This window comes from Cupressus sempervirens, chromosome 10, assembly GCF_028749045.1.
Source record: "Cupressus sempervirens isolate cs-2001-9-10 chromosome 10, ASM2874904v1, whole genome shotgun sequence".
NCBI classification, from domain to species: domain Eukaryota; kingdom Viridiplantae; phylum Streptophyta; class Pinopsida; order Cupressales; family Cupressaceae; genus Cupressus; species Cupressus sempervirens.
Genome location: NC_143127.1, coordinates 401,415,796 through 401,428,980, shown reverse-complemented (window position 1 = coordinate 401,428,980; position 13,185 = coordinate 401,415,796). Strand labels below are relative to the sequence as shown.

Below are 13,185 nucleotides of genomic sequence, written 5' to 3'. Positions count from 1 at the left end.
TTTTCTTTTTGTGCATTTTTGACATCTAGATTGCATGATTTCTAAGGTTTCTAGAAAAGTCAAGGGGTGGTCAAGAAGTTGTCAAACATAGGAGTTGATAAAAATGATCAATTTTATGTTGCATAAACTTTTTCCATATTTTGGGTATAGTTAGATGACCTTGGTAAAGTTATTGTGTTATGTTTAAAAAAAAAAAAAATGTAAATTTGCAAAAAAGGTTGTTATGCAACTTTTCTTGCAAAATATGGAATCTCAATAGTTAGAGCTTTATTTGATGAGATTTTTGGTAGCTGAAGTTGAAAAGATAGGTGAAGCATTTAAATACTTTTTTATCTCCAACCTTAAAACATTAATGACACCCTATATATATGGGAATGGAAAATGAAATGTTTTTTTATAGCAACTTAGTGGATAGTCATCAATATTATTTCTAAACTTGGAGCATTGTGTCAGTAAGTAATTGTTTTCATGTTTTTGAAAGTTGAATATATATATATATATATATATATATATATATATATATATATATATAGTGAAGATGGAATATGATGTTGGTTTGAATAAGGAACATTCCTTTTTAAGTTTATGATTTGTTCATGCTTGTTGTTTACCCTATGTCTAGATTGAGGGTTTAGAGGTAAACTATTGTTTTCTTTCATTATCACAACCAAAAATTCTTGGTACCCAGTGGATAGTTGTATTGGAAGGTAGATATAGTATACACTGTATGGATATTTGGAATTTTCATTAGATGGAGATGCAACACTAAATTTTATGACTATGACTACAAATTTAATGTGTAGATTGCCAAGAATCATAGCATAGACAGTGTTATAGGATTGGTTTGGTGGAAATGATGGAAATATCATGCCAATGATCTTTGTGGTAAAATTTTCTTCATGGGTTTCATGGCAATAAGTCTATAAGCCAAACAACATTTTTAAGCCTAAAAGGCCTAAGAACTAGGGCTCAGTAAAAAAGAGCTGAAATTTTTTTATCTTAAACCAATATTAGAGATTTAGATATGGTTTTACACCTACTAGGAGATTCTATAAATAGTTTTGGTGGTTTTCTGGAAGTTTGTTAAGTTTAGAGTAAATTTGGAAAAAATAGGGCTAGTAAGAATGAGTCCCTTTTAGGCCTCCTAGTGCAACTTTTGAATTTGGAATATTGGGAAGAGCTAGACCTTTCAATTAGCCAATAAACCTAGAAGGTTAGAGAATGATATGTTAAGGTGTATGGTGACTTAAGATCCTGGAGGATGTAGGTGAAAAGAGGTGACTCAATTACACAATAGTTATTGAATTTAGGAGAAGAATCAATCATTGAATAGAATATAATGAATGTTTGTATTTGTAAACATGAATAATAGATCTTCAATCATATTAGAAAATTTAAGGGAAAACACCATAGGATTTCAGGAGACTATCCTCAAAAATTAATCCCAATAGTGTTGAATAAGCAACTAATTCAATCTAACCCCTTAGCCCACAAGAAACCAACTCAATCTAGACCCACACACAACCAACCCAATTAGTGCCTACCTAAAGGATATGTTTCATATCCCTACATCCCTATTGTGATTCCTTTCCATTTTCTAATAAGATTGTTGTATTAAATCTAATGAGTGATTATGAGCTATAACTCCTTGGTGGATTGTCATGTTAATCAAATAAATAGATCAATAATTCATATAAGAGATTAAGTAATTGACTTAATCATTTCACACACTAATTATTTTTTCAGTTGAAGTTTGAACTTTTATTGAACTTCCAACTTTCGATCAATTGCATAAAATAAAATTTCAATTCAATTGGTTCTTGAACTTTTATTTTGTGTAATTGAATTTTAAAAAAAGAAGTATTATATTAAAGAAGGAGGTGGATTATTAATTTTGTTAGAGATTTGCAGATTTAATTAAATTACTCTAACTGATGCAATCAAATGTATAAGTGGCATGTTGGCCTTGAACATTTGATCTCTATCACACACACACACACACACACACACACACACACACACACACACACATTTGATTTTATTGAAATAAATAATAATCATATTACTGCTCAAGTGCATCAATAATTAATATCAATACATTATGGTGTATTGCAACATATATAATCAATCATGATTGTGGTAATGATATCACTGAGTAATTTTAATCAAATAGTTGTTAATGGTAACAAATGATAAGTTCATAAAGGAAATGTCTCACATAGAGACATGTCTCACATAGAGACATGTCTCTATGTGAGATTTGGCTCCACATTACCTTATTTATTGAAGTCATTCCAATACTTAGAAAAGTACACAAATCATTTTAACTGTAGAGTAAAAAAATTATACATCCATTTAACTAATTATATCTCAGCAATATTAAAGTCACAATAGATCAATATTGATAAACTTATCTTGCTGAGATTAGTATGAATTGAAAAAAAGGGTCATTGAAGGTTATAGAGCTGTATAAGGATTGATATATATCCCATTTCTTAATACATGTTCTTTCAACTAAAATAACCATTGTATATTGGCATGATTCAATATCTTCAAGTTAAGCCAATATCTTATGAATTACTTGTAAGTTGCATTTCCAACAATGATAAATTGTGTTGAAAGTTGTGACATTCTTATCTAAGAAGTCTTAAGTTTGAATCTATTCAAACTTAACAAATTATAATAATTAGTATAAGCTTTGTTAATATTGAGGGCACTTGGGATACTTTGAACATCAAACAAATTTAAATCCTTTATGATAATAATCTCCCTAGTCTAATTTAGCATCTTGGGTGTACCCTAATTTTCTTCCATAGCCAATAGGGCTCGCAGCTTGTTCATTTCTATACAATTCCTTTTCATCCATGGAAATATTGAAAAAATATTTGCCCACTTCTTGCATTTGAGAATTCAGAGAGTGTGGGATTCCATGATTGATGATTTGGAAGAAACCCCAGTTTTGTGTAGCTCTAGAAATTGATGCAATGGTCTCTTGTTGAAGATGTTGAGAGCCCAAGTCATGCCAATTAATGAATGGTACCTAGGTTTGTGTGTGGTTTGGAGGGGAGCTATTATGATCCTAGTCTATGATAATGTCTAAACTCTTGGTAGACTACCCAGTTCATCCACCACTAGTACATTTGAGACCATTTTTCAACCATTATTGGTCAAAATTTTGATGCAATTTCTGACCAAACTTCGACCAAATTCGACCAACCCATTGGTTGGAATTTTTTTGGTCAAAATTTTGACCAACCTTCTGGTTGGTCAAAATTTTGACGAATACGTTGGTCAAAAAACCTCCATAGCCATGGTGCAAGTTCTGCCAGGAATTGGTCAAAATTTTGACGAATGAAGCTAGAAAATTTTGACCAATAAAGGTAGAAATTTTGACCAATGAAGAGAAACATTTCGACCAATAATCGTAGAAATTTTGACCAATGAAGGTCAAACTTTCGACCAATAAAGGTAGAAAATTTTGACCAATGAAGGTCAAAAATTTTGACCAATGAAGGTAGAAATTTCAACTAATGAAGGTCACAAATTTTGACCAATGAAGGTAGAAATTTCAACTAATGAAGGTCACAAATTTTGACCAATGAAGGTAGAAATTTTGACCAATGGAGGTAGAAATTTCTACCAATAGGGAGCTGTAAATTTTTTTTAGGCATTCTATAAAACAGTCACATGCCTTGCGTATGATATGACATTTTGCATGCATCCTGCACTCTCTCATCTGGCTGATGATGGATTACAGAGAGTGATCTGAAACCATGTTGCTAAAAAATACACACAATCAAATCTAAAACGAACTTGCATTACAAATGGCTTGTGGAAATTTGATATTGTTAATTTTGCATGCATGTCTACCAAGACAAATATATGTTTAAGTTGTGATTGTACTGGTAGACATGCATGCAATTTTACCAATATCAGATTTCCACAATCCATTTATAGTGCAAGTTCATTTTGGATTTGATTGTGTGTTTTTTGGCATCATGGTTTCAGATCACTCTACATAATCCATCATTAGCCGGATGAGAGAGAGTGCAGGATGCATGCAAAATGTCATATGATACGCAAGGCATGTGAACTATTTTATAGAATGCCTGAAAAACACTGACAGTAACTAATATGAAAAATATGTAATTAGTTATATGATTGAGAAAAATCATGTACCAATGAGTTGGTCAAAATTTTGACCAAAAAAATTTTGACCAATGGGTTGGTCAAATTTGGTCAAAAATTTGATCAATGAAGGTCGAAAAATGAACCCAAATGCACTAGTACAAGTATGCTCGCCAAGTTGACTCTTTGAGTTTGGTCATCAAGTCACCCCACCAAAGTGCCTCATCAAGGTCAATCTTTAGGTCTGCTCATCGAGCTTACTCACCAAGTTAGCTCACCATGTCACGTCTCTAAGTGGCCTCACTAAGTCAGCTCACCAACTTGCCCCACCAAGTTGCCACTTTAAGCCCACTCACCATGTTAGATCGCCAGGTCGACTCCCCAAGTTAGCTTGCGAAGCTGAAAATTGAAGTATGCTCACCAAGTCGACTCTCTAAGTTCGCTCACCAAGTCCACCCCTTAGGCCAACTCTCCAGGTCAGCTCACCAAGTCACCCCCACCCAGTCACCTCAACGAGTTGACTCATTAAGTCAGCTCACAAAGTCGACTCACCCAGTGGTTTTACCACCTTGCCCCATAGAGTTGCTTCTCTAAGCTCGCTCACCATGTAAACTCACTTGGTCGGCATGCCAAGTTGACACTTTAAGTTTTCTCATCAAGTCACCCAACCAAAGCACCTCATCAAGGTCAATCTTTAAGTACACTTAGTAGGTCGGCTCACCAAGTCGCTTTGTGAAGTTGCCTCACCAAGTGGCCTCAATAAGTTAGCTCACCAACTTGCACCACCAAGTTGCCACTTTAAGTCAACTCACCATATCAGCTTGCTAGGCCGACTCCCATAGTCAGCTCACCAAGCTGACAATTCAAGTACACTCACCAAGTCAACTCTTTAAGTTCGCTCACCAAGTCTGCCCCCTAGGTCAACTCTCCAAGTCAGTCCACCAAGCCCATCCCCTAGGTCAACTCTCTAGGTTATCTCTCCAAGTCACTCCCACCTAGTCACCTCAATGAGTTGACTCTTTCAGTTAGCTCACCAAGTCTATTGTTCAAGTACGCATGCCAAGTCAGCTCGCCAAGCTAGCCCACCAAGTCATGTCACCAAGTCGATTGTTCGAGTACGCTCACAAAGTTGACTCTTTCACAAAGTTGACTCTTTAAGTTTGTTCATCAAGTCACCCCACCAAAGCACCTCATCAAGGTCAGTCTTTAAGTCTACTCACCAAGTCAGCTCACCAAGTCGTTGCACCAAGTTGACTCACCTCTCGCCTCACCAAGTGGACTCGCTAAGTTAGCTCGCCAACTTGCCCCACCAAGTCGATAGTTCAAGTATGCTTGCCAAGTTGACTCTTTGAGTTCGGTCATCAAGTCACCCCACCAAAGTGCCTCATCAAGGTCAGTCTTTAGGTCTACTCATCGAGCTTGCTCACCAAGTCAGCTCACCATGTTTTGGCTGGGACAGATAAGGCCAAGTTTTTGTGTGTGAAATTGGCATACTATGGCTTGAATTTTAGCTCTTAATTTTCTATTTATTAATGTATAATCAATCATACACAGAAATCAAGTTGAAAAATAAGGTAATTTTTACATTATGCTGTAGCAGGATTCAGCTACATAGTTTTTTGAATCAAAGTTGTTGACCCATAATTCATCAAATGCGGATCGTGGAAAATCATCTCATGGGCATGAATGGTTCACTTGTCACTTTTCAATTTAGGCAATGCTCTAAGGGGTAAGCATCAAGACTTCCCAAGAGGTGACTTATCTAGGAACTACTCCAACTAAGAATCATTAGCATTGTACAAGGATGGGTGACAAGCATTTTGGTAATTCTTTATGTCTTGTTAGATAGAGATGTAATCATGTTTAGCAAAGAGAAATCCAAAACTAGTAACATACATTGCAAAAACCAAAAATTTCATGTGACGGGAATAAAAGGATCACTAATTTTAGTATCCCAATGTTTTTAAGTTCTATTCCATTAGAAGTGAGCTATTTGTGCATAGTAAACAACTTCGCCCTGCCTCAGAGAATTGTTTCAATATTATGATACATGTAAACATTATATCCATTATGACACATATTTGAGGGAAATGAGAATAATTTAAGATACAAGATAGATAAAAAGTCATTACCAAAACTCTATATTAAATTGATTTTGTACAAGAAACCATGCTATTAATTCACTCCCTAATATGTCTAGTTGTTGTACCCAACAAAGGAGCTAGCTATTAGCGCATCACAAATTGCAGTTTCCCAATCATGTGTAAAAAGAATGAGATGATTAGAGGTATGAGAATAAGATAATACCATCGCAATAAAATTTTAATAGGTGTTGTGAGACATGAAGTGAAGATATCAACTAGAAATTCAGGACTTTGAGGAAGAATCTCATCTACTCCACAAGCTGCAAGTAATATACAATCCTTCATTGCTACTGTAAAAGAAATACCAGAACCCAAATCTTGATGTTGCACATCAACCAAAGACACTATTAAGAAATATATTATATATACTCAAACAAATAATTAACTTATAAAGGGACATATGTATTTGTTTGGATTAATCATAGAAGATTCCATGCGCTTCACAATTTATTGAGTAAAACTTATCTCCAGAAAAGCATTCACAATCATATCACGTAAATTTTTCTAAAGTCTGAAGGATATAATGTTGAAGTAGCTTCAAAAAGATCATCCAAAGGACATTATATGCTTAGGCTAAAGGAGCTTTGAGATTCATTACCACAGTCGGGAATGGGCTCATATTCAATCTTCTGAAGATTGAAGATGACCCCATTCCTGAGTGTAGTAATGAATCTATAACCTTGACACCCATCTCTTTGTAGACTTGCACACAAGCTTTAGAATATTGATGAAACAATTCATTTTTCTGTACTATTGGAGAAAAAATACTACCGTAGAATCCAAAAAAGTTAGGTCAAACAGGTAGATTACATAATCATGAAATTGTGAACCATTACACACACACAAGAAGAACAATACCTTGAAACACTACTGTATGATCTTATTGCAACTTTAATATCTCATTCCATCATTCTCTCAGAGAGAAAAGATTCAAAATAAACTGTAAGAGAATGACCCACCTATACTAGAAGACTTTTCAATACATTAAACATATGAAGAGAAGGTGGGCATCTTGTAAAGGAGCACATGCAAGACTCAGTGCTTTTTGGGTTGTGTGTAGTGGGCAGCATATGAATGTCTCAATCTCACTGAACATATCACATGATTGATTCTTCAACTATAAAGATAATATCTATGTAAACTTCTAAATACATATATATAATTGAGTTTCTATCTGACAGTATTATTTAATGGATTTAGTGAAACTTCCTAATGTCACTATGGCATACTATCTCCTACTATGCCACAAAGTAAACCCTCCTTTAGGAATCTAAACAAATCAAGTACAAAGGAAACCAAATAAGAGTTATAAGGGACAATGATTGCACCTAAACATTACTTCTAGAATGCTAATAAAAATCTAACAAATATCTAGGACCAAATCAGAGACTTGAGAACAGCAAGCAAACTCTTCTCTTGATTGCTGTGTTACTTAAAATCAGTACAAGAAACTTAAGGGCACAGTAAAAATGAAGGTTAACTAATGCAAATTGATATTGGTACCTTATGTTTTTGAGCTTTCAAATGAAATATAAGTCTATCTAACAAGCCAAATTTGCCACACTGTTGAACTAACTGAGCCACTGGTGGGTAATCAACTGAAGAGAAAGCTCAATGTTAGACATAACACTAAATCAATTTTTCCCACTAGTAATTAGTTTCAAAAAAACCAAGCTTGATTACTAATTAAAATATTACTTGATTGATCAAATTGTGATTCCAATAGATCAGGATGATTGCATTTCTTTCTCAATTGAATCACCAAATTGTTTAGCTTTGTTCTGATACTTGTTCCTAAAACAGATGAAGGAAGTCATACCAAGCTTTTACTATTCAAGAAAATAAGACTGGCTAAATGGCTGATAGTACAATTTAATAAAGGAACAAAACTTATGCAAGAGCTCTACAAAATAACTCTTTAAAATTAGAGAACACATTATCCTACCTCTCTCTGCCTAACTCTGCAGGTAGGCCTCAAGTTTTTTATTGACTAAATGCTCTTGTATCTATTTTTGATGTTCCGTCATATATGCATACAAGATTATTTCTTTTTTCTTTGGGAGGTTCTGTTCCACCTCTTCCTTCAGTCTTCTGAGGAGAAATGGCCGAAGAATCAAATGAAGCTTTGAAATTACCTGAAAAGGCAACTATTGTCAATCTCAGGTTATTGATTCCACAAGTTGATATCATTATTATTATTTTTTTCTTGTCCCCCCTATTGTATTCACATTTTTCTCCCTTGTCTTGTGTGGCAGTTAGAACAATATCATCATAAAATATGCTTACCTTTCCACAAAGCTCACATAAATTTCTGTACTGGTGTACTAAGTGGGTTAAAATTTTGTTAGAGAAGGTATGCCTCATGACCTAGAAAATCAAATGAGTTAATTCTAGTTCCATCCACTGTTCTGTTATCCAGGATGTTACTAGAGTCTAGATGAGCTTCACGTCTCCTCTCATTCAATTCGAATGACACTTATAGAACTTTCTTGATGTGGGTATGATCCATACATCAGAGAAATAATTGATTCCTAGAGTATCATTTTGTACAAAATAAGCGACGACTAATTCATCTTCTTGATATATCTTCTCTTAAATGCAATTTTTTTGATTCCTTTTATTAATTTTTTTCATTTCATGCACTACTTCCTAACTTGTTTCCAATCAAATCCAACATCTTCATTTCATAATGTCAGTTCTATGTTGCACAAGAAGCATGTTGCTTCAATTTATTTTAAGGGCTTTGAGATTATCTATTCGTACACAAATTAATGATGATTGATTTCCCACTTCTAATACAAAACGCATACAACTTTGAAAAAATGAGACCCAATTAGCTTGTTTTCTTGGAGAAAATCAAGTGAACTTCCTATAAATTCCTATTTTGTCATACTAAGTGGGAAAAAAATAAAAATAGGCAGAGTGAGTCAGCTAAATCAACCAAAAAAATCACCAATGCAAACCCTCATGATCCTACAATCAATAGCTATCCTCCTAAGACCTCTCTTACTCAAGGTAGCTCCAATCCCAATGTTCAATCTATAACAATAAAGAGTCTTGTCTTCTCAAAAGAAATCTTAATGTAATATATAGTAGCCACTGCTTAATTAAACTACTAAGCTCAAACTCCTAAACTCCTACCAATGTAGACAAGATTCTCTAAACTCATTATATCATTTATCCACAAATGCTGAAAATTAGTCTAGAATGGTGTCAGCAGATGTCGTTTCCAAGATTGTTCATCTCCTCACTGTCTATGAAGCTGATTTTACAGAAATTTGCATTAGCATCTTATATAGTCTAGCTACCATTGAAGATGGAAGAATAGCAATTGCCAATACTAATGGTTGCATCATGACTATAGCAGAGCTTCTTGATACAAGCACCCCTAAGGAACAAGAACAATCGGTGGCTATAATCTCATTGCTATGGACCAAAAGCTTTGACCATTGTTAGCTGGTTTTAAGAGATGTACTTTGAAATCAACAAATGCCCTCTTATATTATTCAAACATTATTTTGTAGACTTGTAGGCAAATATCAACATGAGGCCAGAGTTGTAGATTTGAATATTGATTATTAGATAGGTTCAAGAGATACTAACCAGCATCAGATGCCAAACAGATGATCACCATAGCAACATCCCATTTTTCTCCTTCTTTATAAAGAGGTTGGTTTTTTTGAAGATCACCTAAGAACTCCTTGGGTGAAAGTATGCCCATTCCAGTAATACCTTCAATTGGACCAGATGCAATACCATTTACACATTCCATAATGCACAATAATTAATAAAGACTATAATGCACAATAATTAATAAATATTGTACAGATTATGACAAAACTTGATAAATTTCTTGTGCTACTCTTTGTTTGAAGGAACTACATGTGTGGTTTATAGCCACTTTATAAGTTATCATCATACAAAGGACTTAAATTGGATCTTACATGGCATGGATTAGAAGGCACATTCCAATTAACTAAGAAGATTATGCCTACGATATTGTCATGTCCCATGAGAAAGAAGATGATGGAAACTGTGGGCAGAACAAGTAAATAGAAATCACCCTCAAAAAAGAAATCATTGAGTTCCAAAGGAAGCTTAAAGATCAATACAGTTTAGCATTACCAAATGAACTTCAGGATAAAATCTCAAAAGAAAACAATAAAACTAGACCTTGTGTATAGAAAGAAAAGAAAATTATATTAATGTCCATAAGGGACTAGAGATAGCAAAAGTTAAAAAATAGTTGTAGGAAGATGAAAAGTAGAATTGTTTGAACTCTGAACTTTGAAGGTGTATTTATTATTGAAGTAATATGTTAAAACTTAAGACACATAAATCATTGATAAGTAGGAGATATTTTCCACATCAAGTCAAATTCTGATATTGCTATCAAGATTCAATAGTTTAGTTTTTGAGTCAAACTCATTGAACCATGATTCATGCATAGTAGTTCACACAGTCTCATTTCTCATGAGAATGAATGAACACTTTGCACTCATTGCATCGAGGGAGTGCTCACAAAGATGAAGCACCATGACTTGCTCAAAGGCTCAACCATTCCAGTACTACTCCATCTCAAGAAGGCTTAACTATGGAGTTTCCTCCATGGTTTAAACCACTCTACTTGGAATCCCATTTGAAAAACCTACAACAAGTGTTGTGCCTTATTAACCATTCATTAGAAAGCCCGTTGAGCTCATCAATAGATAAGCCTAAGATATTTTCCACGGCAAGTGAAATTGTGATATTGCTATCACGATTCAACTATACATTTTTTGAGTTAAACCCAATTATAACCCCTTTTCTTGTAGTTATTTGCAAAATATATGTGGAAAAATGAAATTTTTGAAATGAAAACTCACAGTAATACAATCAAATTTCTAAATGAAATGTAACCATAAATACTGGTAGAAGCCTTCAATTGCTTAACACAAATATATAATTGGATTTTCATTGAATTAAATCCTACATTGGTCAAAATTAAATAATAAGGATAACATATAGAGCATCACATGTCCCAAAATGCTTTGTCAATAGGACAAGTGGCTAGATAGTGAAAATCTCAACATGGGACGATTATACCATTCACTACTCCCCTACTAACAAAATGTCAAAAAGTCTTTAAATGACTATGTGCCATGCAGGTCCCTTTATCCTTAATACCAACATACATGAGGAAGATATGTCTTAGTTCAATGACTAGTTGAACTTTGTATATACACTCAAAGACTTAGGTCTACATTTAAACAAGAAATTCAAAAGCCTTCTGAACAAATCAATCTTATCTCAATTTAGATTATGAAAATGAAAGCACAACTTTTACTTCTTTACAATGACTGATACATATCAGATCTATCCATTCAGAATGGAAGGCAAATAAGCCTTTTCAACGAGGTAATATCAAATAATTTCTAAGTATTCAAACATGAAAATGAACTACCTTACTCTATGATTTGAAACAGTGAATATCAAATGAGCCATATAGAACAATCAATGAAAATGTTCTAAGTGGTCAAGCAAACTGTCAAAACTGCATAAAGATCAATGGTATGTAATAACCCCAACTGGGTATGGCTTCAATAAGCACCAATTTCCTTTCCAATTCAGTTGTTTGACATTTCATCAAACACTTTGACAATGACTAACCCTCACTATTATGCAGTTTCTTATGGGATTTTTAAGTGATTCTTCTAGTCTGAATTTTAGATAATATGTTGGAAAGAAATGACAGTACTAAAACTTCATCAAACTAAGCCAATTCTAAATATGAAAATCAAATTTGTAATGCTGAATGTACCAATAAAACTCATAAAATTGAAATACAAATAACTAATATTAGGAACAGTTTAATAATCCCTTCTTGCTCTAATCAAGGAGATCAAGTTTGGGCTAGAAGTATTTTGTCAAATAGTTAGCATGTAACCCAGGTCTTAAGCTTGGATACTATTGTAAGAAATCACTCATGGGAACATAGTAACAAGACCAAAGGAATGTGCAAAAAATATGAAAAATCAAGAGATAACAGTTCTTAATTTTTATTATTCTCCACTATAGCAGAGCTTGTACAACATTTAATCTATCTGAAACCATGAAGGAGCAATCACTGATTGTATCCCAAGAAACTAATCTATGTTTACATTACTAGCACAAGTAGTAATGCAAAGCAGTTTCTAGTTGGAAATCTGTTTGCAGCAGTGAGTGATGCAATTTGGGACATTGGAGCAGCTTGTGGGAGACAGTACAGTGTCAGATGTCTCAGTGGTACAAATCAAATCTCACAAAATCCATGCTCAGACAACACCAATTCCACTATTGTCAAGATACTCCATTACTGCTCTTCTAACTACAATGGAACACTCCAACTCTCTGCTGATGCTTTCAGAGATATTTCTACTTCCACAACAGGGACAATCAATATTGAATATGATCAGTAAGTTTATATTTAACTTTTAATTTGGTCATTCTTCTTTAAAATAAGATGTGGGCCTATTTATCATTGACTAGTCTCCTCCCAATTCACCCAAATTAGAGTTGGGGGTTGGGTTATAGACATTTCAAACCTATAAAACAATAAAAGAAAACACTAATCTCCGTCCTAGAATTCTCTCAAGTTGTTAAAATTTGTAGCTTTCAATGATTATTGACTTTGATGTGTTCTATTGCAGAGTATAATAGCATCAAGTTCTATTACACAAGTGTTAGGAAACTCTTCTGTTTAAGGTTGCCATGAATTAGGGAATTAAAGGTCAGAAACATTGTGTAAAGAGAATTATTGTATAAGCATCTTATTTATTCCATTTTATGTATCACACAACTTTTGTAATAACATTAATATTGATTGTAGCCCATTCCAACATTATCACATTCATTGTGATTTTCTATTACAAATGTTCCTTATCATTATATGTGG

At 33.9% G+C, this 13,185-nt stretch overlaps 1 protein-coding gene across 1 annotated transcript; it reads left to right on the top strand.

Moving 5' to 3' along the window:
• The first annotated feature begins 8,373 nt into the window (after positions 1-8,373).
• On the top strand, positions 8,374-12,709 carry LOC149534369 (EG45-like domain containing protein). Its single transcript, XM_089806019.1, has 2 exons — positions 8,374-8,435; positions 12,421-12,709. Exons 1-2 carry the CDS (start codon positions 8,374-8,376, stop codon positions 12,707-12,709), a joined length of 351 nt encoding a protein of 116 aa, XP_089662145.1.
• Positions 12,710-13,185: the final 476 nt, after the last annotated feature.

Coding starts and splice junctions, on each gene's coding strand:
- LOC149534369 (XM_089806019.1), top strand. CDS start 8,374: ATGGCCGAAGAATCAAATGAAGCTTTGAAATTACCTGAAAAGGCAACT. Junction 8,436..12,420: donor GCAACTATTGTCAATCTCAG/GTTATTGATTCC, acceptor TTACATTACTAG/CACAAGTAGTAATGCAAAGC.